The following is a 24,210-nucleotide window of genomic DNA, read 5'->3' as shown; positions in this document are numbered from 1 at the left end:
CAGAGCTGGGGTCCCTGCTGGGACCTCACCCTCGCCTCCATCGGTGTCACACTGCCGCATTGTCCTTCGGGAGTGTCCATCACTTCTGCATGGCTGCTTTCACCAGCCCTGAGGAAAGGGCACCCGTGGCAGAGAAGCGGCGCCTGCTGTGCCACCCAAGCTGCCTTGGCCCCTGGCCAGGCATTTTTTTTCCTGCCGTGGCCGTATCTCAGGCTGTAACAGGGGGACTGTGGGCTGCAGCGGGGCTGGAGGGCACGGGAGCAGCCCCATGGGCTGGCCCAGCCCTGCTGCGGGTGCAGGAGAGCCTCGTGGGACCCCCAGGTGCATGGGGGAGCTGGGGTCCAGGGGAGGAGACACGTAAGGGTGGCAGGATGGGGGGTGTGCCCAGCTGGCACGGTTGGAGCAGGCAGGTGCCAGCTGCTGCAGAGGCTCTGTCCCAGACATGCACCACTGGGTGCAGTGGGTGCTGGGGACACAGCATGCATGTATGCCAGCGGTGCGGGGGGCGCTGGGGGTTCAGGGTGTGCTGGGGGTGCCGGGGTGAAGGGTGCGGGGGTGCAGGGTGCTGGGGTTGCTGGGTGCAGGGGTGCCGGGGTGCAAAGTGCTGGGTGCTGGGGGTGTCAGGTGCAAGGGTGCAGGATGTGGGGGTACCGGGGTGCAGGGGTGCAGGGTGCTGGGGGTGCAGGGGGTGCTGGGTGTCCGGGGTGCAGGGTGTCAGGCCGGGCCGGGCCGGGCCGTACCCGGAGGTGCCGTGCCTGGTGAAGCGGGTCCTCCCATCCGGCAGGGGGCGGCAGTGGCGGCGGCGGCTTGCGGCGCGCGGGCCCCACCCGGCGCGCGCGGGGCGGCGCGCAGCGGTGCGGCAGGAGGGCGCGCGGCGCGCGGACAATACAGGGGCGGCGGCGGCGGCGGCTCGGCCTCGATCGGCTCGGCCCGGACCCGCTCGGCTCGGTTCGGCTCTGCTCGGCCCTGCTCGGCCCCGCCCCGCCGCGGCTGGCCCCGCTCGGCTCGGCTCGGCTCGGCGCGGCCCCGCTCGGCTCGGCTCGGCGCGGCGCGGCGCGGCCCGGCCCGGCCCGGCACCATGCTGGCGCTCTTCAACAAGCTGCTGGACTGGTTCCGGGCGCTATTCTGGAAGGAGGAGATGGAGCTGACCCTGGTGGGGCTGCAGTACTCGGGCAAGACCACCTTCGTCAACGTGATCGCGGTGAGCGCCGGCTGGTCCCCCCCGCCCCGGGCAGCGCCCCGGCAGGGCCCGAGCGCGGCCCCGGGGCCCCGCGGTGCCGCTGCGGGGGGGCTCGGCTCGGCACCCGCCCCCTGGGCTGCGCCCTGCTCCTCGCACTCCCCCGTTGCACCCCCCTCCTTGCTCCCACGTCTTGCACCCTCCCCTTGCACCCGTCTTGCCCCCCCCGGACGGTCCCCAGAATTGCGCCCCCCCATTGCCCCCCAGCCCGGGAATGCATTTGGGGAGTGGGGGGCGCAGGCCGCAGGCCCGGCAGCACCGGGAGGGCCCAGGCCAACCCCGGCGTTTGCTTCCCCGCACGCCCGGTGCCGGGCGCGGCGGCTCGGGGGCCGCAGCCGGAGCAGGCCCTGGGCAGGGTCCGGCACCCGCCCGCCCTTCCCGGCCGGGGCTCCGCCGCTGCGGCGCCGCCGGTCTCGGGGCAGCGGCCGGTCCCCCTGGGCGGCTGCCGCCGCGGGGGCTCGGCCCTGGGAGCCGCGGGCAGCTCCTGCCCCGGCCCCGGCGCTGCAGGCGCTTTGTCATCGCCGGGCCCGGCCGCCGCGGAGGGACGCGCAGGCGGGGCCCCGTGGCCGCCCTGCCGGGCTCGGCGGCTGCTGTAGGAGGTTGTTTGCCTTGCCACCTCCGTCCCTTCCTCGGCCAGCACCCACCAGCAGCGGCGTTCCGTGGGTGCCGGGGTGCTGCTGCAGCGGCACGAGCTTGGCACCCGAATGGGGCAGCGACACCCGCCCCAGGGAGCCTTCGACCCCGGCCTCTCCCTGGCTGCGCTGCCTCGTCCGGCGGTGGAGCAGGAGCTGGGGGCTCCGGATCCCGAAGCCCAGGGTGTGGTTTCACCCGTGGGGATGCTTGACGGAGCCTCCCCTCTTGCTTTTCGGGTTATTCTCTCCCTCTCCAGACGCAACACTGCGAGGTGGGAGCCACTGCCGGGTGATCTCGAAGGGGCAGGTTTGGGCTGTCACTCCCGGCGGTGTTCATGGAGGGAGGTGGATGCAGATTCTCTGGCTGTCCCGGTTTCCCCATGGCCCACCTCATCCATGCATGTTGCGTTGCGTTGCTCAGTGCCTCGGCTCCAAAGCAAAGCGAGTTATTTCTGCTCGCTCAGGGCGCTTGAAGCTGCTGGGCTGTCAAAAGGGATTTTGCAGCTAATTTGGAGGCTTCGTTGTGCTGCAGCTGTGCTCCCTTGGGAGGGTTTCCCTCCGTGCTGGGCACTGCAGGGACGAAAACATCCTTCCGGAACTTCCCAGGGGCAGAGGGAGGACACCCTAAAATGCTTTTCACCCAGAGATGACGGTGCTCCTGCTCTCAAGCCATTTTGCTGGCAGTCACCGCTTGGTGCTCAGGTCTCATGCTGGTTCTCCCAGCAGACCCACGCCAGCCTTGGGGGACAGGGAGCTTTGTGGCTCTGGGACGGTGACCGTGAGCACCAGTCCTTTTTGGGGTGACTTCTCCCTGCTGTTTGCATGTTTAATGGTCCTTTTTTGCAGTTCCATGTCGAGGTGGGACGCGGCGGTGCCAGATGTGGGCTAATCCTGCTCTGGACCTGCCATGCACTGCTAGCCTCTTAATAGCAATACAGGTTGCATTAAAAATGGAAAAATAATTTGGCGCCTTTTAAAATAACCAGATAAGCTTTAAAGGGTGATGGAGGTTTATCTCAAACCTGCTGGGCTGTTTTGCCTGCATGGGGCTGGAAACTGCTGGGGATGGTCCTCATCCTCTTGAAGTGGCTCTTTTGACAGCCTGGCTCCCCTTTCCCTGCGTGCCTCCTCCTCTCCCAGCCGTGTCTGCAGCAGACGGGGCTCAGCGTGGACTTCGGTGGGGTTCCTGCTTCTGCCAGTAGACGCTTCATACCTGGCAATTTTGCCATGTGCAAGATCCTGCCCGCAAGACCCGTGCGCCAAGACTCTTCCCACTTAGCCAGTATTGCTGGGGTAGGGAAAAGTGACATCCAGGAATTACAGCAGCTCTCGAGGGAAGCTCTGCGTGCGCATGCTGAAGCTGGCTTCATGGTCTGCTGGTGCATCAGGAGATCTGTGGTGGGGTGTTTAACACCCTTGCAGGGCAGTCAGGCTCAGGGTGCTGAGCAAGGAGCTAGGTCTCTGCTGCAGTTTTGCCTCTGTCTGTGAAGTTCTTTGGAAAGTTAAGATTTTATGGCAGATGCATACAAAAAAGAGGCACTGACCTTCGAGAAAATGTTCTGTAAATAAGGACTTGTCTTCCAGGATTTTTAGCTGCACCTGGCTGGAAAATGGAATCCAGTTGCCTGGAACATTGGGTGGTTTCCTACAGCAGCCCAGAGCTGTGTCTGTGCCGGGTGAAGGCTTTGCTGAAGGCAGCCACGGTGGGAATGATGACTCCTGGGTCACCAGGTTGGGGTTTTTATTTTTCAGGGCTCATTTTTTCTTTCCCTGGCTGTCGGGAGCTGAAGCTTGAAGTCCTGTGTGCAAGGGGGAGTGAAAGGCTGTAAAATGCATCTGGTCTTGGTTTTAACCTGAAGCTGGTGGGCTTTTAGCTACATTTTCCCCAGTCTGGGGGTGACAAGTGTGAGACTTCGGGGCATTGAGAGCTCCTCAGCGGGTGCTGGGGCTCAAAACCCATCAGTGCAGGGCATCTTTAGAAAAAGAGAGTGTTTTGCTGCTTTTGATTCAACATCGCGCATCTTCCACCTGTGCTAGAGAGCCTTCAAGGGAGATACCTGCAGAGACTGGGTGCTGGGGTGTCGGATCTGCGTGATGCGGGGCCCTGGGGCAGCATCCTGCGCTTGAGCCCCGCTCAGAAAGTGATTCCAATCAATGCTGCAAGAGGAAACCACGTCAGCCTTGTACGTGGCATCAGGTAGGATGATGGAAGCTGTGGCAGCTGGCCAGCTCTCCGACTGCGCTGCCGGTGGAGGCGCATCCCGATAGCGGCTCAGCAGACCACAGAGCTTAGCGCCTGCTCCCACCCGTCCCTGGGGAGCCACCGTCCCTGGGGAGCCACTGTCCGTCTCCGCTGGCCAGCTGACCCACCTCGGCATGGTGCGCTTGGGTGCCTGAGCCTGGGAGGGGAAGCGGCATCTCCAGGTCCTGGAAGGTCTCCAAGGATTGCTGGGGAGGTAGAGAAGAGAGATGCTGGTAGAGATGGTGAGGAAGAAGCAAGGAGATCTTGTTCTGATGCATTTTCACTGGTCTGCCTGGCACCCGCGTCTCCCAGTAACTCTGGACGTGCCCCCTGCGTGGGGTCTGGCAGGGCCAGGATGGGGTGGGAGGTGGATGTGGGTCCTTGTGCTGGGTGGTCGTTCTGCCTCCAGATGCAGAGTCTGGGCTCTTGACAGTTGCTTCCATCGCACCTGAGCTTCGTAATGCAGAAGGTTGTAGGTTTTTTGTGGGGAGGTTCTCCATGTTTCTGGAAGAGAAGGAGCTGGCTGGTGCACGGTCTTGCCTTGCTGCTGCAAGCTCTGTCAGCATGAGCCCAGAAAAAATGGACAGTGTTTTTTTTCCAGGATCATAGAATCACAGAGTGGTTTGGGCTGGAAGGGACCTTTAAAGGTCATCTAGTCCAACCACCCTCCTATGAACAGGGACATCTTCAGCCAGATTGCGTTGCTCAGAGCCCAGTCCAACCTGACCTTGAATGTTTCCAGGGATGGGGCACCTACCACCTCTCTGGGCAACCTGGGCCAATGTTTCACCACCCTCATTGTAAAAAAAGTCTTCCTATATCTAGTTTGAATTTACCCTCTTTTAGTTTAAAACCATTACCCCCGTCCTATCGCTACAGGCCCCACTAAAAAGTCGGTCCCCATCTTTCTCATAAGCCCCTTTTAAGTACTGAAAGGCCACAGTAAGGTTGGAGCCTTCTATTCTCCAGGCTGGACAACTGCAACTCTCTCAGCCTTGCCTCATAGGAGAGCTGTTCCAGCCTTCTGATTATTTTTGTGGCCTCCTCTGGACCTGTTCCAGCAGGTCCATGTCTTTCCTCTGCTGAGGACCCCAGAGCTGGACGCAATACTGCAGGTGGGGTCCCGCCAGAGCAGAGCAGAGGAGCTTAATCACCTCCCTCGACATGCTGGCCACGCTGCTTTTGATGCAGCCCAGGATACGCTTGGCTTTCTGGGCTGCAAGTACACATTGTTGGCTCATGTCCAGCTTTTCATCCACCAGTTCCCCCAAGTCCTTCTCCACAGGGCTGCTCTCAATCCCTTCATCCCCCAGCCTGTACTGATACTGGGGGTTGCCCCAACCCAGGTGCAGGACCTTGCACTTGGCCTTGTTGAATCTCATGAGGTTCCCATGGGCCCACTTCCTCAAGCTTGTCCAGGTCCCTCTGAATGGCATCCTGTCCCTCAGGTGTGTCAACCGCACCACTCAGCTTGGTGTCATCTGCAACCTTGCTGAGGGTGCACTCGATCCCACTGTCTATGTCGTTGATGAAAGTATTAAACAGTCCTCGTCCCAATACAGACATGCATGAGTGTGAGTCACATTGTCCAGAGCAGAAATGTAAGCAGGTCTGAAGGGCTTGACCAGGCTCCAAGCAGGCAGTGGCACCGTCTTCCTCCTGCTTGGCAAGAAACCCCAAACAAGCCCATCAGCTTGCCCTGAAGAGCAGTGTGTTGCAGAGGCATAAGCTGCCCCCCTTGGATGCTCCAGGATCCGGCTGGTGGCTGGATGTACGTACCAGGGGTGGACGTACCCAGCTCGGCATCCTTGGCACCAGCCCCCTGCTTGCTGCAGTGCCGTTCAATCCAGAGATGCAGCCCACGTGGGTAAAGCCACTTGGCTTGCTCTAAGCATCGTCCCTGTGTATTGAGGGGCAGCGGGGTCTTGCCTGCACTCTGCCTTTTGCCAGAAGAGCCATGGCTGCATTGCTGCCCAGGATGAGGGTTTGCGGAACCTGCGATGCACCATGAAGGGCTCTGGGGATGCCAAGGACTGAGCCTGCTGGGGAACTCTGCCATGCTCAGGCTGCCTTAAAAAAAACACCCCACCATCGTGGCATGTCTCTGAGCCGTTCCTGCCCCGGCCTGGACGTGTGGTGGAGAACACAAATTACAGCAGGGGAGAAGCACCTTGGCATTGCACAAGACTTCTGGGATCTTTACAGGAACAAACATGGGAGAATAGAGGGATAAGGGAATAAAAACAGTCCATTGCATGTCAGCAGGTTGGTGATCAGTATGTTTGTCTGGCCATGCCCGGTGCTTAAACAACACAGTCTGTCCTGTCTTAACAAACTGCATGTCTGACTGTTTCCCTGGGTAAAGCTCTGTCTTCTGCATGCATGTGTGTGTTTGGGGGCTGAGCACCAGCAACTGGTCTCCAAACCAGGGGTCGGAAGCCACTTGTCCCTGGTGCAGGGGACACCTGTGTTTATGGCTCACTGGAGTGTCCTTGCCAGGGCTGTACCTGGCACAGCTGAGAAGAGCAACTGTCCCATCCTGAGGCTGATGCGTGCCAGCATCACTCTGCAGCCAGGTGATGGGTTTTGGGACTGCTGTGCCCCTGGCTGGGCTTCCTGGGCACAGGCATGTGCAGGTGCCAGGGTTCGGGGTTGAGCCGGGCGTGGAAGCATCTGCCTGGCCACGTGTGTCCTGCGGCATGGGTGCCGTCTGCCAGGCGAGAGCACTGGAGCATCCTGAAAAAGCCAAGCGTAGTCCTTGAATCGCCCCTCAGCATAACCCGAGGTCCGGATGTAGCAAAGACCTGCTAATTAAGGAGTGTTGTAATATATATTTTTTTTTAATTAAAGAGCACAAAGTTAAAAAGCAGCCCCAGAAGAATGTAAACATCAGTAGGATTGTTGGTTGGGTAGCATGAGCCTCAAGCAGCCTGAGTTGGAGATCTCTGGTCTTTCAAAGCAAGGCAGCCTTGGAGATTGATCCAGCTTTGAAGAAATAAGGGCTACCAGGCTGTGGTGAGCTCAGCAAGGGCTTTGTTTCTCTGCCTGGTCCTTATAGCAACTGCTGGTCTCTGCTGTAGTGCCCCTCGCCTGAGAGGTCCCGTATGGATGTGTCACCACTTCGTTAACTCTTCAGCCATCAGCCTTTACCCCTGTGGTGAAGCCAGATGCTGCTTCAGAAGATGTGGTGGGACTCTGTGTCCTTGTGCACTTTGCAGAGCTCTGAAGGAGGAGCCAGTGCCTGAGGGCCTGGTGGGAATGGGCAGAGTCAGGCCAGGTATGAGCTCAAAACTTAATGCCTGTGCCTGATGGATCTGGTGGTGGGTGCTCGCTGCCTTAGAGATGGGAACAACACATGCATTGGAAGCTGATGGCCATGTAGGCTTGGAGCTGTGGCCATGCATGGTCAAGGAGCAACCTCCTGTATTTTCTCTGGCCGGGTAGCAAAAGTCCACCAGACAAACCTCATGAGAGGTTTGTCTTTGTCCCCAGCTTTCTCCTGTTTCCACACCCTGCACCCACTGCTTGGTTCTCCATTTTTCTTGTTCTGTTTTTTTTTTTTTTTTTTTTAATGGAAAAAACAAATGCAGTCCTCATTTCCTCTAAAAGTGGAGAATGTATCAACATTGGTCTGGCTCTGGGCGTTGTTATGCCTGCTTTTTAATTATTGCCATTATGCAGATTTTCTCTCCTAGTTAACTCTACTTCTCAGGAGTAGCAGCTTCAGCAGGTGGAAGAGTTGGTTTCTATGGGCACTGCTTAAATACTTACTTTGGTTTCATCTTCACAGCCTTGGAGAAAGTAAGGGTTTCATTTAAATTCAGTTTTACTCATGGCCACCAGCTCTGTCCACCAAGGCATTTCCCAGCCATAACACACACACAGATCTCTCAGTTGACCCTCAGACCCCCCTGTTGCTCTGGCAGTTGTCCTGGACCTCCTGGTCCCTCCAGCAGACACTTTCTACCGTAGTCTCGCCCTTGGGGACACGTACCCTCTGGCTCAATGGCCATTCCACCTGCTCAGCGGTGGCTGCATGCTCATCCACACTCGCTCCGTTGCTGCACCAGGGAGAAGTGGCCTCTGACCCCTGCTTTGGAGACTGGTTGCTGGTGTTCAGACCCCCAAACACACATGCACACAGAAGATAGAGACCCTTACCCAGGGAAATAATTAGAAATGCAATTTGGTAAGAAGACAGGACAGACTGTGCTGGTTGAGCGTGAGGCACGGCCAGACAAACATACTGACCAGCAACCTGTTGACCCTTTTTAACCCCTTATCCCTCTGTTTTCCCATGTTTGTTCCCATAGACATCCCAGAAGAAGTCTTGTGCAATGCCAAGGTGCTTCTCCCCTGCCGTGCTTTGGGTTCCCCACGTGCTGTTGTGTCCATGGGTAGAGGAACCTGCTCTGGCTCTCCTGCCCTGGGAGTAGCTGGACCAGGGTTTTTTGGCTTTGTCCACCTGTTCTTGCCTCTCTGTGCTCCTTTGTGTGTGTTTGGATGTGTTTTTTATCATGGAACTTAATAATTACCTCCGCCAGGCTCATCTAGAATATTCCCTGTAGCTTCCCCTTGATTAAACCCAGCTCAGGAAGGAGGGCACAAGGCTTTGTCTTCACGTGGTGCCACCTGTGTCCTGGCCGGGCTGCAAACCTGTGGCACAGCTACCCGTAGTGCTGTGCCCTGAGGGACCACAAGTGTCCTGCAAGGTGCAAGCACCCCCAGCCCTGCTGCTGGCTGCCTCTGCCTTGGCTGGGGTGTCACGGCTGGTTTGGGACGCTATGCTTGGAGGAGGAAGGGATGGGAAGGGAGAAGATCCAGCCGAGAGCAGGGCAATGGCTGGAGGTCTCCGAGAAGCCAGAACAATGATTGAAGAGGGGACACCCTCAGCATTGTAGTTCCGTAGAAGACCAAGGGAGACCGAGCAACCTCAGAAACGTGTTGGGCCAAGCTGCTCCAGCGCTGAGTTTGTATGAGCTGGGTTGGACTATGGGGAGGAGGCAGATGGATGCTAGCAGTGACAGAGCAGGGGCATGGAGACATTATGGGCTGGGGATGAATTAAACACTGTCTTCAAGGTTCCATTGCTGGGGCCATCCATTGGGCTGGGTAGCCAGAACCAAGGGTGCAGGTACCATGTAGCCAGCTTGTGTGGGTCCATCAAGTTCGGAGGTGTGCACTGAATAGCAGAGAGGCCTCTTCTTTTTCCTTCAAGAGGGCGATGCTAAGGGCAGAGCTGCTAAGCTCTGACCTTCACCTTGTCCCAGAGGATCTGGAGTCCTCTGAAGGTGTTGCCTGCTGCCCCCGCATTGCAGGGTTGGCTTGGGATGTGTGGTGCAGAGTAGCTCCGCTTCGGTCCTGTCTCACATCGTTCCCCGAGCTCGCAGGAGGGGACCTTCTCGGTGCCTTGCTTGGATCCAGAGGCTTTTGCTTTTCTCTAGAGTTTCTGTAATAGACTCTGTGCTGCCATCAAGTAGTGCTGATGCTGGTGGGAGCTGCACACGTCCAGCACCCCAAAGCCTGGGCCAGCACCAAGTGGTCACTCTAGAGCCACCAGGGCTTTGAGTGGCCACCACCTCTGTCCCTCCATCCAGATGCTGCCTCATTATGGACACATCCTGAATGAGAGCAACCGCTAATAAATTTGTAGGCAGTTGCGGGGTCTGTCTGGAGAGAGGTGGAAGGAAACATTGCTGCAGGTCTTGTACAGAGTTGCCTTCTTCACCTCGGAGTTGAGAGCTTTGCTGCATGTCCCTGGGGAGCTACTGGGAGCATCTCATATGTGTCTGTGCATCTCTGCCTTAAAGGGTGTTGGGTCAGCGCAGCCTCAGCGCTGTCGTCCAGGGTATTTCAGGCTGTGGTGCAGTGCTGAAGAAGCAAAAGCAGCCCAAGGATTTTCCCTTTCATCTTGAGAAACCTTGTTTTTATGAAAGAAACTGAGCTTCAGTGATACCATGTTCTAAAAAAAAAAAAAAAGCCATTAGCTGCATTGCAGGGAGTGGGATGAATCTCCTGGAGAGCATCGTTCCTGCCTGTGGGCTTACTGGCAGTGTCAGTCACACCGGTGTCACCTGGGCTCCAGGATCAGCCGGCATATGGCCTGGCTGCTGTTCGCAGGCTTGTCCGTGAATCCCATTTTTGCTCTCGAGATACAGAGTGCCCTGGAGTTAGGGCCTGTGGGGTCAGGGAGGGCAGCACAGCCTGTTTCAGCTGCAGTAGCATCACTGGGAGCATGGCCAGGAGGGGCCCGTGGGTTTTCCACCATGCTGAAAGCCTGCAATGTTGAATTTCCAAGCTGAGGCATGCTGCAGAACCAGACCGTATATGCTAATCGCAGGTGTTGGTGGTGAGACCTTCTACTTTGGGGTGGAGGGGGACTGGGGCGCCCATCCCTGTCCTGCAGCACCGTGCTTGCCCAGCTCGGGCTGTTGGCCTGCCTGCAGCGGTGAGGTCTGGCCGACACAGGTCCCTTCAGCGCGATCCCTCTGCATGAAGGTTTTGAAACCAAAGCATGCTCGGGATTTGGGGCAAAAGTCATGTGGCTCTTCCTCCTTGCTGCCAGCCGTGGGGTAACTCCATCCCGCCTGGCTCCGGGTGGCAGCCCCCCTTCCCAGGTCTCTGGGTTCCCTGGGAGGGCTGTGCTGTGCTAGGGGACAGCCCTGTCCTCTCCAGTGCCTTCTGCAGGGGGACACGGGGCTCCATGCTGTAGGTGCCCTGAGAGCCCCAAAGATCTGTAACACCCATTGTCAAAGGGAAATGTTGTGAAGACTTGGCTTGAATTTGGCTTTTTCCCATCCGAATCATCCGGACTCCCATCCGGAGTCAAGCGTCTGTCTGTGGTGCTGTCATGGCTCGGCTTGGTGATGTGAGACATGCTGGGGGGCCAGAGCGAGCCCGTGCAGCAGGGCTGGTCTTTTTTAACTGTTTTGGAGAAGAGCTCCTGGAAGAGCTGTGGCTTTGCAAGTGAAGCTCCCGACTGCCAGGTGCTCCTGCCCTGTGCTATGCACAAGAGGGAGGCTGGACGGGGAGGTTACAGGAGAGAAATTAAAACCCCTGCGTTTCTTTCCATGTTGGAGCTTGGACAAGGTTTGGCAGGGACTCGGTGCTGTGCCACGCAGCGGGAAATGCCTGTAGGAGTGCAAGGCTGGGTGGTTTTTAGGGGTGGTCCAGGTGCTTGTGGGAGCCATCCAACCAAGCGTGCTTTGGGCATCTGCCTCTGCCCCATGGAGGACCATATTCTGGTGGAGATAGGTCTTTAGATGACCAGGGGCCAGGCTTTTGGTGCTGCCATCTCCAGTCCCCGGGGAATGGCTTGTTTGTGAGCACCTGGGGAAATGGGGCTGCAAAACAGCCAGCAGTCATTTATTGAGAGCAGGTCGCATCAAAGCGGTGTCATCCTGTGCTAGGGCAGGGTGACAGCCACCTGGCCATGGCGAGGAGCAGGGCCTGGCCACCTTGGCTATGCATGCTGCTCACCAGAGCTGGTGGGTGCGGCGTGGAGGCTGAGGTTGTTTCTTTGCGTGTGCCAGCGAGCCGAGGTCCCGGGTGCTGGCTGAGCAGGGGACGATGGCTGAAGTGGCAGGTGACGTGGTGTCACGTGCATGTGGCAGAGGATGGGGCTCGGAGTGAGCTGGGGGCACCACTGACCCTGGCAAAAGCTGGATCCTGGCTGCCTCTCCAAGTAACCCAACTGGAAAGTGGTGGGGCTGGGCAGAAAGGGTGTTTGTCTTCCAGCCGGGGCATGGAGGCAGGGTGGTTTGGCCACGGTGCTGAGGGGACCCTGGCAAAACCAGCAATGAACTAGAGCATGCAAAGACCTGATCCACCTGTCATAGCCACAAAATCTCTCTTGCCTGCAAGGATTTTTGTGTCTCCCAGAGAAATCCCTCCCAGCATTGCTTCCCATCCCATTCCCAAGCAATCGGTGAGGCTGGGCATGATCTCTGGGGTCAGCACAGATGCTGTGTCCATTGTGTAAACAAAATTTTGGGGAAAGATGTGTCCAGTGAAGCTTTTGCCCACCTGCAGCTGCGCTGGTCTCCACTCTCCCTGACAGTGGAGCTGTGGATGGCTGGACCCTTGAAGGTAGCTGAAGATGTGCCGGAGGCGTCAACATCTAGGACAGTTGGAGAGAGAAGGGGGAACATCATGTTTCCACTGTTCAGAGTTGCTTTTGGAGAGCAGTCGATGCAGAAGGAGCTCAGCACGTTGCAGCGCATTGAAGACGCCACTGCAGATGCCAGGACAGCAGGGACCATGTGCAAGCCTTCCTGGACCACGTGTTGCGTTCCCAGCCCAGCCTTTTTTGGACAGCACGAGTGGTATTGTGTCGGCTCCTTGGCCATGGGCAACCTGGAGGCAGGCACCACGGTGGGGGAAGGATTTGGTGGGGGAAGGATTTGGGGCAGGGAGCAAGGCCTTCGCTCACGGAGACGTGCTCGCTCCTATCTCTCGTGGGGGAAAGTGGAGGTGACTCTTGGCTCCTGCAGCCCATCCCTTCCTGGAAGAAGAGCTACCATCACACTTGAACCATGTCTCAGGTGGCTTTCACACAGCCAGCAGTTACTGTGATGTGGTCCAGGATCCCTGAGGTGCCTGCAGCTTCCAAGAGCTCTTCAGCAATTGCTCTCCACATCTTCCGATCAAAGGCTGATAATTCCTTAAAACCTGGTTCTTGAAGCCAAATTATGTGTTGAACCTCAGACTGCAGGAGACATCCCCTGTGTTGGCCAGTGGTAGAGGGATTCCTGCCTGCTTCCCCTCCTATCCCCCTGTGCCCTTCCCCATCAGTCCCCAGTGTGGTTTCTGGGTGCACCATGGATCGGAGACCCCTTGGCTGCCGGGTTTTGCAGATGAACGCAAAAGGGAAATGAAAAAGGGAAGTGGCACGTATTGCAGAACCATTGGAAGAGGTCAGGAAAACCCTGGGGACTTGCTGACTTGGTGGGTCTGGAAGAGCCATTGGCTCACCCAGGCACAAAATTCTGCTTATCAGAAAATGGCATAAACTGCCTTCCCTTTTTGAGGTTTGTGTTAACTGAAAGAAAACCCATGAAAGTCCTAGAGAAACTGAGATTTGAAGCCACTAAAGAGCTGCTGGGATGTGTTCAGCTGCAGTTGGTGGTTCCTGCAGGTTTCTGGCACTGATGGCCAAAAGCCCCAGCACCATGTTATCCTGGTTATCAAACCCTCTTCCCCGTCGGCTTCCCCAGCATCCCGCAGCAGGGCCTTCCACAAGGATGCATTTAAAAAGCAAAGAAGATAAACCTGTTTTGAGTCCCAGTGAGGCTGCCTGCCAGGCGGGAGGCTGCAAGAGCTTCAAGAGGCAGAGGCTGAAGGGCTGTGGCAGCTCCTGCCCCAGGGATGCCCTGGGGCCACCCGGAGCATCCCTCTGTGCTGCTCAGCCCAGGACCATCTTGCAGCGTTGGGATTTGAGTAACAAACTGGAAAGCGGGGTGGGCTCTAACAGACCAGCGCCGTCTGGTGTGATGCAGGGCACGTGGGCTGGTGAGCCGGCATCTCCCCACAGATGGGACAGGTCCTGCTTACCACACCAAGACTAACCTAGTTTCACAGCGGCACTGGGATGCTGCAGATGCGTGGCGATTTCTTGCTTCTCCTGCCTGACACGGCTCGGAGCTGCGCTGCTGGAGAAGACTTGTCGGCAGCTCCTGGGGAGGGGGAGAGGGGACCCTTTGCATCCCCCCATGTCACCCAGCACGAGCACCCGGTTCTTATGCATGGGCAGGGTGCAGGGGCTGGAGGACCTGTGCAGGCAAGCTGCAGGCAGGCAGGGCAGCAGACCTGGAGGAAAGCAGAAGTCAGTCTGGTTTGGGCTTGGCCGTAAATGAGCCAAAGCAGGAAATGTGCCAGAGCCCCCAAGACTCACGTCCGAAAAGGAGCTGATGCAGGAGGTGGCTCCCCTTGGCAGGAAGCCCGGCCGGCTGCCTGTGCCCCGGGTCCTTGCGGGGCTGCCAGCGGGTTTTGTGGGAAAGCTTTGGGCCTGGCACAGCTGACTTGAGGTCACTATAGTGGGTGAAGGTCTCGGCCTCCTCCTGCAAAGGTCTTGGGAATCCCGCCTGGAAAGGGCTGGGTTGGGCGAGCCTCCGCCACCCCACCGAGACAGCAGCATGTCTAGGGTGGGAGGTGGCAGCTCCCTGCGGGGCTGGGGGCTTCACCGGGGCACCCAGAGTGCCCTGTGCCCCATGCGGCGGCAGCAGCAGCAGCAGCAGCATTTCCCTCCTGGAGGCATTTTGTCTCCTTGGCTCTAATTTTGCTCCTGGAGTGGACCAGGAGGAGGGTTGTGTTGTGCCCGCCGCAGGGCTGGCAGGGCGTTTGGGGTCAGGGCAGGCTGGCGGGGTTTCTGTGCCTCCTAATGCTGTTTGACCTTGTTCCTTGCAGTCAGGACAGTTCAACGAAGACATGATCCCGACAGTGGGCTTTAACATGAGGAAGATCACCAAGGGGAACGTTACCATAAAGGTAAGGTACAGATGTTATCGCCGGCGAGGGCTCTTGGGGTGAAAGGTGGGGCAAAGGGAGACTGGTGGGTCTTCTGCTGGAGGTTGAAGGATGCCAGCAGCCCCAGCTGCAGTTGGGAAGATCTGCCCTGTTGGGTTTCTGCAGGTACCCACCAGAGGAGATGGTGGGAAGGGATGTAGGAGATCCAGACCTCTGCAGTAAGAGCCAGTCCGGGCTGCAGAGTGGGAGGTTTTCTTGTACCTCTGGCTTGCTGGTGGGGACTCGTGGATGTGGTCACCTTGCTGAGGGTGGGAGTGCCGGGCAAAACACGTCGTGGCTTGCGGTGGTGGTCTCTGCCCTGAGAGCAAAGGGAGAGGAGGTTTTTACCCCTTCTGGATCGTTCAAGGGTCCCAAGCTGGACTGGGAAATAACGGTGCGACGGGCTTGAAAAGCTGATTGGGGATCTCTGCCTGCTGCAGAAACGTTTCCAAGAGCATGCTGAGTGTTTTGAAATGGCAGATGCATCACTGAAAGGCCAGGAGAGATGGTGGGCATGGGGAGGAGCGCCCCAGCTTGGGCCAGGGGGCCCCTCCATGCCAGCAGAGGCACATGGCAGTCGGTGTTCAACTCCCTCCAGCTGCCCTTCCTGAGATGTCTCTTTATCGAGTTGGGAGCCGCCTCGTTAGGTTTGAGACAAAGAGGAGGGGATGGAGGTGGGTTTGGTGCATGCTGGCTGCTCTGGCTGGGCAGCTGTGTGGGGAAGGGTCACGAGCAAGATGGTGGGGTAACGGGCAGGACAGTGGGATAACGGGCAGGATGGTGGGGTAACACCACCTTCTCCCTGTTGCAGCTCTGGGACATTGGTGGCCAGCCACGGTTTCGCAGCATGTGGGAGCGGTACTGCCGCGGAGTGAGTGCTATTGTGTGAGTATCCCTGGGAGCCGAGAGCCCCGTCACCCACGCGCCAATGCTGAGCCTTGCTAGTGGGTGGGGGCACAGTCCCATCACCCCACCCAAGGGTGCTGGGCAGAGCTGAGCTGGGGGAGCTGCAGTGCCTTCACTGCTGGAGCCAGACACCCATGTTGGGAACAGGGATGCTTCCGCCTAGGACTGGTGCACCCACGGGCTTTGAGCACAGAGCAGTCAGGTCCCCGCCAGCTGTGGCAGACCCTTTCCTTCCAGCATCACTTGGCCCAGCTGTGTTCCCTGGATCTTGCCCTTCCTGTCTCCTGTGCTTCCCCTGCACTGCCTGTTCATCGCAGGGGCTGAGCAAAGGTCATTGGTGTGGCTCAGCCCTTTCCAAGAGGCTGGTTTCAAGGGTGGCCACCAGCAGCATGTTTCCAGGTCGTGGTGTTTATGTGCTGCCAGATGAATCTTGTGCTGAGGGAAGGAGTCTCCTTGCAACGCCTGCTGCTGACTGTCAGCAAGTGTCTGAGTGTACCCACATGTCCCCTCCTTGCAAACGTTGCAGTAAGTGCAGTCCCAGGGAGTCCAGGCTGGGGATGAGCCTGGCAAGATGGGAATGGGAAGCAGACTGCTTGCTCCTAAGCACTAGAGTTTACCCTAGAAGACCGCATTGGTGTTGCTTAAACGCAATTAGAAAATCAGATTTATGTGATCTTCACCAATTGATAATGCGCTGAGATTTTGGAGGGCTGGGTTTCTGTACTGCCGTTCCCAACTGTAGGTCTGGCAGGTGAGGAGGAGTGAGGGATTGCTTGTCCTGCTTGTTGGGACAACAGTGTCTGGTCCTGCCCTTGCTGATTGTCACCATGCTGGGACACGTCCTTGACACTTTTTATTGTAGTGAGCTTTGCTGGAAATGTCAAAGTCCCGTTTTTTCACTCCTTTTACTGCCTCCTTCATAATGTCATAATTTTTCTGAAGTGGCCCATCTGGGTGAGAGGAAACAAAAGGACCTGTGACCATCCAGGTCACACTCCAATCTGCCTTCCTTGCCTCGAGCTGCATCGTGTCCCTTTTCTCTTGCCTTCAGCCCTCCCACCCTGTCTGGTGTGCCGACGGCTCGTGGCAGTGCCTGGGTGGTGTTTTTCCTTCTCCCTCCAAGTACTGTCATATACATTTTCCTGTGTTCAGCACCTCAGTAGCTAAAGGCTCTTTTCCTATTTTTAATAAACCCCACAAGGCCTGATGAAGCCTGATGGTGTTTCTCACTTCTCTCCCAGCTTCTTGATCTTTAAAATAAAGGCTGCTTTGACAAGTTCCTCTCCCCAGTTCTGGCTTCACTTAACGTCCTTTGCAGGACGGGTGCCTGCCCGTAAGAGCTAAATCCTTCCCTAAATCTCCCCCATCTGCTCAGAGCAAGCATTGCTGACTGCTGGCTTCACATGCCCCCTGCTCTGCGCTCCCTGCCCAAGGTTGCTCCCGTAGAGAAGAAGAGCAGGTCCTTCCCCCTGCCAGGATCTCGAGTCAACATCTTCTCTTCTTCATCATCAGCTCCTCTTGTCTTCTCCACTTCTTGTCCTCTATTCTGGCTGTCTCCATAAGGAGCTGCCACATGCAGATGAGCCTTGATGGGACACCTGGGGACAATGTGTGTTTTGCATCTTCTTCTGCCCGGGCAGTACTTGGGCTCTCCTCGCCGCCATGTCCCTGCTGTCAACGGGTTGGGCCCCTGTGGGGACAGGGAGGTCCCCCACTCCCCTGGGAGACATGAGAGGCTCTCAGCCCCACAGCCTTCCTTGGGAAGAGGGTCCTGGGGGAAGGATCCCGTTATCCTTCACCTCCATGCACTGGCCTGGGAGCCGGTGGGGGTGATGCGGCTGCTGTGCGAGCAAGGTTTGGTGGTAGTGCAAACCTCGGCAAAGCACTGGGGCACGGGAACCTCGGTGCCTGCACTCAGGGGTGTCCCTTCCCTTGCAGGTACATGGTGGATGCCGCCGACCAGGAGAAGATAGAGGCCTCCAAGAATGAACTGCACAACCTGCTCGACAAGCCGCAGCTCCAGGGCATCCCGGTGAGCTGCTGCCTGGATAGGTTCCCCCCAGCTGCTCGTGGTCCCCAGGCCGGTGGCTGCCAGGGTTTGCAGCAAGGGGCTTGCATCTTGCAGAGCAGATTCAGGGGGCGGATCCCCTTCCTTGGGGGGTTCCCTTCCCCGCTGCACTCCTGTGGGGGCTAGGGGTGAGCTTTCTAGCCCAGGGATCGGCCAACCAGCAGGGGAGGGAGCTGTAGAAGAGACTAAAAAACACCCTTGATATGTGAGATCTGTCTTCTTGCATGAATCTGCACCATATTTACGGTGTCTTGTCTCCTAGGAGAGCAGCCGCTGGGCTGTGACATTTGCAGGTGGGCTGTGGCGGCGGCGCAGAGCACGCTGCGCGGGCTGGGGCGGGATGCTTACGGAGCATCCAAAATCGGCACCCTTGGAAAGGAGCTAATTGAGGATGTTGCCACAGATCCCAAACATTCATTGCCAGCTAAATTAAGCTCCCGACATAACACACTGCATTTGCAGCCCTTCTGAGTGCTCTTTTTTGAGAACAAGTCTCCAAATTTAAATCGGGGGATGCTGCGTTACCATGCTGCTGCAGAGGCCCCGGCTCACCCCGGGAAGGCGGCCGCAGCCTCAGTGCTGTCCTTGTCAGATGACAGTCACATGGCATGCTCCAGAGGGATGAACGAGTCCTGCCGGGTGACTATTTTCCCTGCATAGTCTGAGGATGCCTTTGTGGATGTGAAAAGCCTTGAAGTAAGGCGAGATCAGTGGATGGTGCAAACAGCTGTTGCTTTTTTTGGGCTGGCTGCTTGTGGAGAGCAGGTTCTGCATGGCATCTACGTCTCGCTCCTTCCTGATAATGTCGGTTTTCGCCATTTCACTAGATTTTTTGCTCAAAGACAGCAAGAGGCTCCTGGGAGAATGTCCTAGATGGCATGAGGGATGCTGGTGCCCTTCAGGGAGGGTGTGCTGTGGGGCCAGCTTCTCACTTGGACTGGAGAGTACACAGGAGATGCTGTCTGCAGGCTAATTAAGGCTGTTAATTGAAGTGCTCTGCCTTCTGATTGCCCACTGAAGGGGTTTTCTTTGTCTGGGCTCACCCTGGTGAAGTGGCCAGGGCTGTCTTGCATCTCAAGCCGAGTCCACTTCTGGGTGGCAGAAGCAGGTTCCAGCCTGGTCTGGTGGCCAGGAGCTTCAGTTATTCCCTCTCCCCCCCTGCAGGTCCTAGTCCTGGGGAACAAGCGAGACCTGCCCGGTGCCTTGGATGAGAAGGAGCTCATTGAGAAGATGTAAGTATGCCGGTGGCCCGGGTGGCCGCGGCGGGGCTGTGACACAGTGTGACCCACCCTGTTCCTACTGTGTCCCCACCAGCACAGTCACCCCGCCGTGCCCCCAGATGGGGTGGCATCGCGGTGCCTGGGGTGGGCTGGCAGAGACGGGTGGCTGGGGACATCCCAAGGCAGCTGCCAGCAGAGGTGACGTCTCTGCCCTTGGACAGGGAGGAGCTGGGAGCTGCCACCGCCAGTGCCAGGGCTGGTCCCGCGTGCCACATGGTGGCGTTGGGGCCCGGCACAGCCCGGCCCAGCACTCGGCAGTGGAGCTGGTTCCTGCGTGGGTGCTGCTCCCATCACGCTCTCATGGCTCTGCCCCGCTGCCTGGTGTGGGCGCTGTGCCCCAGGCAGCAGGCAGCCCTCCGTGCTTGGAGGTCGGATCCTGCTCCAGTGTGTGACACCATCCACATACCTCTCCCTTATTTTACCACCCATTGCCGTGCCGGTGCACGGCCTCCTCGCAGCCGATGCTGCCTCCTGCCCACCTCCACCCTTCCATTGCAGCTGGGGGACTGGGATGCTGCGCTGACTCACAGCCTCTCTGCTCCCCCCCGCAGCCACCCCTCGGAGATCTCCCCTGTCCCACAGGCACCTACGCAGCTCCATTGCTGCCAGCCCTGTGCTGCTCCCAAACCCTCCCTGCCTCGTCTTGCCACACGGCTGTGAAACTGAGGTTTAGGGAGGGAAGCTGTGTGATTTCGTGGCCAGGCTTTCCTTGAGGTCGGGTGCCCTCTGCCCCGTCACGTAGCCCCAGCAGACTGCTCCTGGCTATCAGTCATGGGCACGGTGCGCTGGTGTCCTCGCCCAACCCGCCTGCAGGTTCCTGGGAGCCTGGGGAGACATCCCTGCAAAGTGTCCCCCATCTTGGAGCTGGGGTCCAAAGGGACCCTTCAAAAGGCTGCCCAGAGGCATCTCCCAGCACCGACGATGCGCAGCCCCAGGGGTCTGCAGCCAGAGCTCGCTCCTCTCCCGCAGGAACCTCTCCGCCATCCAGGACCGAGAGATTTGTTGCTACTCCATCTCCTGCAAAGAAAAGGACAACATCGGTGAGTACAGGCGGCTGCAGTGCGGGGCTCGGGGAGCGGCAGTGGGAGGGCAGCCCATGCCCACAGCAGCAGCGTGCCCAGGCTGTTTCCCCAAGTACAGGAGGGGGTGATGGCCGGAGGGAGAGGCTGTAAGTGTCCCCTTGCCTCCACAGACATCACCCTACAGTGGCTTATCCAGCACTCGAAGTCTAGGAGAAGCTGAGATCCCGCGGACTGCGGCTCAGATCGGGAAGATGCCATTGTACAAGCCCATGCCCCTTCTCTCTCCTGCTCTGTCCCTCCAGCTCTCTCTCTAGATGGGTATTTTTAGGGGACCCCAGGCTCCGCTTGCATTGAGGTGGAGCCCTTGTTTTTATTGTAAAGAAAATGTCCGACTCTGCCCTCCTCTCCTCTCCTCTCTCTGTCTCTTCCTCCCATTTTGGCACTGTTCTGTTGTTGTCTGTGTATACAGTATATATATATGTATATATATTTTAATTTTTTAATTTAAGGGATAGCGCTGTTACTAAACTGGGCCCTGTGAGCGGTAGGAAGGCTGTGGGCTCCCCGAGGCTGGCTGAGGGTCAGCGCTGGGAGGAAGATGAGGGTAGTGGCAGAAGGCAGCCCCTTGAGGATGGGTCTGTGCCAGGCTGCGGGCAGGTCCCCTGGGACTCCCTTTTCCCTTCCCCGGTTGTCCTGCCTGTACCCCCAGGCAGGGAGCATCCCAGGGGTGTTGGGAACAAACCTGCCTTGCCCTTCCCTGGGCTTTGGCCCCACGGGCAGGGTTTGGGAGGGAGGCGATGTCGCCTCCCCGGGCTCCTCGCCCCTCCGGGGATACAGCTATTACTCGTGACCCGCTGCTATCAGCCTCCCCCTCCATTGCCTCCAGCTGCCCCAACACCTCCTCGCTGCCCTGGGCTGCTTGTCTGCCTGTCCCATATACCCCCCAGATCCCATGCCTGGGCTGAATCCTGCCCTGCTGCCCAGTCCTGCTGCTCTGCTGTGCTGGGGTGGCGATCCAAGGGCCTGGTGCCATTGCAGGGGGGGCCCAGCAACGCCAGCAGTGCCCGCGGGGAGAGGGGGGCCAGCACTTTCCCCCTCCCTGCCCCCGCTGCCCCCCGGAGGTGGCTTGGCCCTGTGTAGCCTCTCGGGGCAGCCGTGCTGGCTCCCCATGTGCCAACAGGCATCGCCTGCGCCCGGCTGGGGACTGCTGGCTCTGCCCCGGCCGAGGACATCACGCGGGGATGCCAGGGAGGGGGGGACACATGGAGACACGTGCGGGGCCATGAGAGCCACTGTGTGTCTCCAGCACTCCCCACCAGACCTGGCGGGGTGCTCCAGGAGGTGCCCTGCTCTCCGCGCCCTGCTGCCCACACTGGCCCTCATTCCGCTGCCCTGGCGGTGGGGACATGGGGGCAGTTGGGGAAGGCATTGTTGGGTCCTTGTCTGCAGGTGGGGAGAGGACAAGAAATTTCTGGGGGATCAGGAAGGCTTTGCCCATCCGTGCCATGTGATGAGTTGCCGGGTCTCTGCAGGCGCAGCCTTGGGGCCTGGCCAGGTTGTTTGGGGCCAGTCTGGGGTGGACTTAGCTGGGCTGGGGGGGATGCGCTGGCATTGGGAGGGTGGGTGTGTGGTGGGGTCAGGTCAGTGGCACAGCGGGGAAGCAGCTGCCTGTCCCCGGCTCAGGGCTGGGGGAGAGGGTGGCAGTGGGGCTGGGGGCTGCAGGGCCCCTGTCACTGCCCCTTCCTCTGCTCAGCTCCAGGGCAGTGAGGCCAGGGGTTTCTCTTCTGTTCTTGTTTTTGCAGAATTGCACAAAGAGAGGTTTTCTTTTTTTTTTTTTTTTAATTTAATGAATTGTAAAGTGTTGTCACCCCCCCACTCCCCCCCTTTTTTTTTTAAGAGATATTTTGGCTCAGATTTGACCTCTGTTGGGAAATGATTCTTGTAACTGTACAATTTTTTTGCCTCCTAATAATAATAAATTAACAATTTTGCGTTGGGGGGTGTGGTTGCAGTCACGTTACTTCCTTGCCATCGCCGCCACCCATCCCTCCTGGGGGCCATGTCCACGCCTCAGAGCACAGGGCAGGGGTCCCTGTCGCCCAGGCAGCACTGGACACCGGCATGATCGTGCTCACCCAAAACGTGCTGGAGCCAGCTCTGATGGCTCCAGATGCCTTGTTTTCTTGGCCTGGGTGCAAAGACAAGCTCGGAAACCTCTGGCTGTGGCCATTGCTGCTGCTGGACCGTCCTCTGTCCCCACATTGTGTCCCAGGACTGCCGCAGGGCCCTGCTTTGATGCTGGGTTTGGAGTGGAGTTGCTGCAGGGCTCCTGCCCTCTCTCCCTGCCCCCTTGCCGGCAGCAGCCCCTTCCTGGGGGCTGCGGCTGTTGCTGGCGGGGGCACCCCTGCCCTGTGTCCTTGGGGCTGGTCCCCTGCACCGCCCCCCCGGGGTTGTGCTTTGTGCCTTGTGACAGCCTGCCTGGGTACCCGGGCACCGGGGCTGGGACCAGGGCTGGGGTTCAGCCCAGCCCATGGGGTGCTCTGCCTGCTGTGGGGCCATGTGTTGTCCACAGCCTATGATGATGATGCCGCCTGCAACAGTGCTGCCTGCGCCCTCCCTGCCCCCTGCCCAGCTCCTCCCCACGCATCCAGCCTCGCGGGGCTGCAGCAACAAGCCCGGCTTTGTTCGCCCTTGGCCCCGGCTCAGGACGGAGCGGCACGGACCAAGCACATGAGAGCTGCCCCCGCTCCCTTCCTCCCACCGCCACTGAGCCCCCACAGGGACCCCGCTCGCCTCATGGGGATGCAAGGGGGTGAGGGCACAATGGGCAGCCTGGACTCTGCTCCCCCCTTCCATCCCTGCACCAGGATGAGACCCCTGTTCGCCCCAGCTGCTCCCAAACTGTGGGGCCCAGCACTGGTGGGGGGGAAGAAAGGAAAAACCCAGTTTTGTGCTCTCGGAAGAAAACTGGGGCTTTTGTTTCCCTGGAAACGGGGCTGCGAAAGCAAAGCCCAGTGGGTGTTGATGCCACACAAAGCCCGCAGTGAGCCCCTTGCATTCACCCGGCCGTAGCAACCGTCTCCCTCGCCCCGGCATTTCGCAGGCTGGGGTGGGCGCCAGCGGCAGGACAAGGAGTTTTAACAGCTCCGGCGGAGGGGGCCGGCGGGGCCAGCCTGCCCTTAGCCTGATCCCACTGCCCTGGCTGCTACCCGAAGCTCCCTGCGAAGCTCCCTGCGGGTGCAGGAGTCTGGAGGTGGGGGTGGACGTGGGGCTTGGAAACCCTGATGCCTTGAAATGATCATCCTGGGACAGCTTTGTCCCTGCGATGGGCAGGTGGATGAAGGCCAGGAGCCCTGCATGGAGCTGTTTGGATGAGATGCGCTCACCCCATTGGCTCCCCAAGGGGTGCTGCAGGTGGTGGTCCTGCATGACACCCCCCCACAGCACTGTGCAGTAGCACCATGCAGCAGCAGCACCTTGGTCCTGCATGGTGCAGATGAGGAACCGGCTGCCTGCCTTGCAGGCTGTGGAGTACCTCAGCCCAGTGCTGGGACCAGCTTGAGTCCTACAGACTGCCCGATGCCTGGTGCTTTGGAGGGTACTCTCCCAGGGGCTGACTTGGCACTGGCTCACTCAGCATCATCTCGGGGGCGGGGGGGGGGGGCAGGGGGGCTGGGGGCCTTTCCCCATCTCTCTTAGGTGCTGCCTGACCTGGTGTGGCTGCTTTCCTGCCCTCCTGCCCCCCCCAGCTGCCCATGCTCACCCCAGAGCCCACAGGTTTTAGGGAAGAGCCATCCAACCCCCCAGGGCTCTGCTCGGTGGTGCCGGACAGCTACGTGCGCGACATGCTCTAGGTCACTGGTTTATTGAGCTCTTACAGGGCACTGCTTGCATCTGATGGGATATAGTCACTGGGACCTTCTTCTACTGTGGAGGAGGCTGGCAGGAGGGAACGGGACAGGACGAGGGCAATTTGTGTTCACTATGTCCTCTGCGAGCCACCATGGAAACCCTCCGTAGTTTCAGATGGGACCTTTCTGGCACAACTCCATCTCCAGAGCAGCAACCCCTCTGAGCCTGGCCAGGCAGCCAGGATGGGAGGGTGCTGGCCTTTGGGCAGAGGCAAGAAGGCTGTCAATGTAGCCACAGGGACTGGGGTTTCAAGCCCCACTTGCCCAACATGGGGTTTGAACCCCATGGCGCAGTCCCCTGAGCTGTCTCTTCTGCTTGCTCCACGTCCAGACACGGGCACTAATGGCAAAACAACGTTTGGTCTTGGGAGAAGGTGGTGGATTGATCTCTACAGCTCCCCGGTGGCAC

At 58.7% G+C, this 24,210-nt stretch overlaps 1 protein-coding gene across 1 annotated transcript; it reads left to right on the top strand.

Moving 5' to 3' along the window:
- Positions 1 to 1,077: 1,077 nt before the first annotated feature.
- On the top strand, positions 1,078 to 21,475 carry ARL8A (ADP ribosylation factor like GTPase 8A). Its single transcript, XM_059831162.1, has 7 exons — positions 1,078 to 1,201; positions 14,516 to 14,596; positions 15,426 to 15,499; positions 17,459 to 17,552; positions 18,753 to 18,820; positions 19,838 to 19,908; positions 20,061 to 21,475. Exons 1-7 carry the CDS (start codon positions 1,079 to 1,081, stop codon positions 20,108 to 20,110), a joined length of 561 nt encoding a protein of 186 aa, XP_059687145.1. The 5' UTR covers position 1,078; the 3' UTR covers positions 20,111 to 21,475.
- The last annotated feature ends 2,735 nt before the right edge of the window (positions 21,476 to 24,210 follow it).

Source organism: Gavia stellata, chromosome 30 (genome assembly GCF_030936135.1).
Source record: "Gavia stellata isolate bGavSte3 chromosome 30, bGavSte3.hap2, whole genome shotgun sequence".
Taxonomy (NCBI): domain Eukaryota; kingdom Metazoa; phylum Chordata; class Aves; order Gaviiformes; family Gaviidae; genus Gavia; species Gavia stellata.
This window is presented reverse-complemented; position numbering and strand designations above follow the sequence as displayed.

Coding starts and splice junctions, on each gene's coding strand:
- ARL8A (XM_059831162.1), top strand. CDS start 1,079: ATGCTGGCGCTCTTCAACAAGCTGCTGGACTGGTTCCGGGCGCTATTC. Junction 14,597..15,425: donor AGGGGAACGTTACCATAAAG/GTAAGGTACAGA, acceptor TCCCTGTTGCAG/CTCTGGGACATTGGTGGCCA. Junction 15,500..17,458: donor CGCGGAGTGAGTGCTATTGT/GTGAGTATCCCT, acceptor CTTCCCTTGCAG/GTACATGGTGGATGCCGCCG.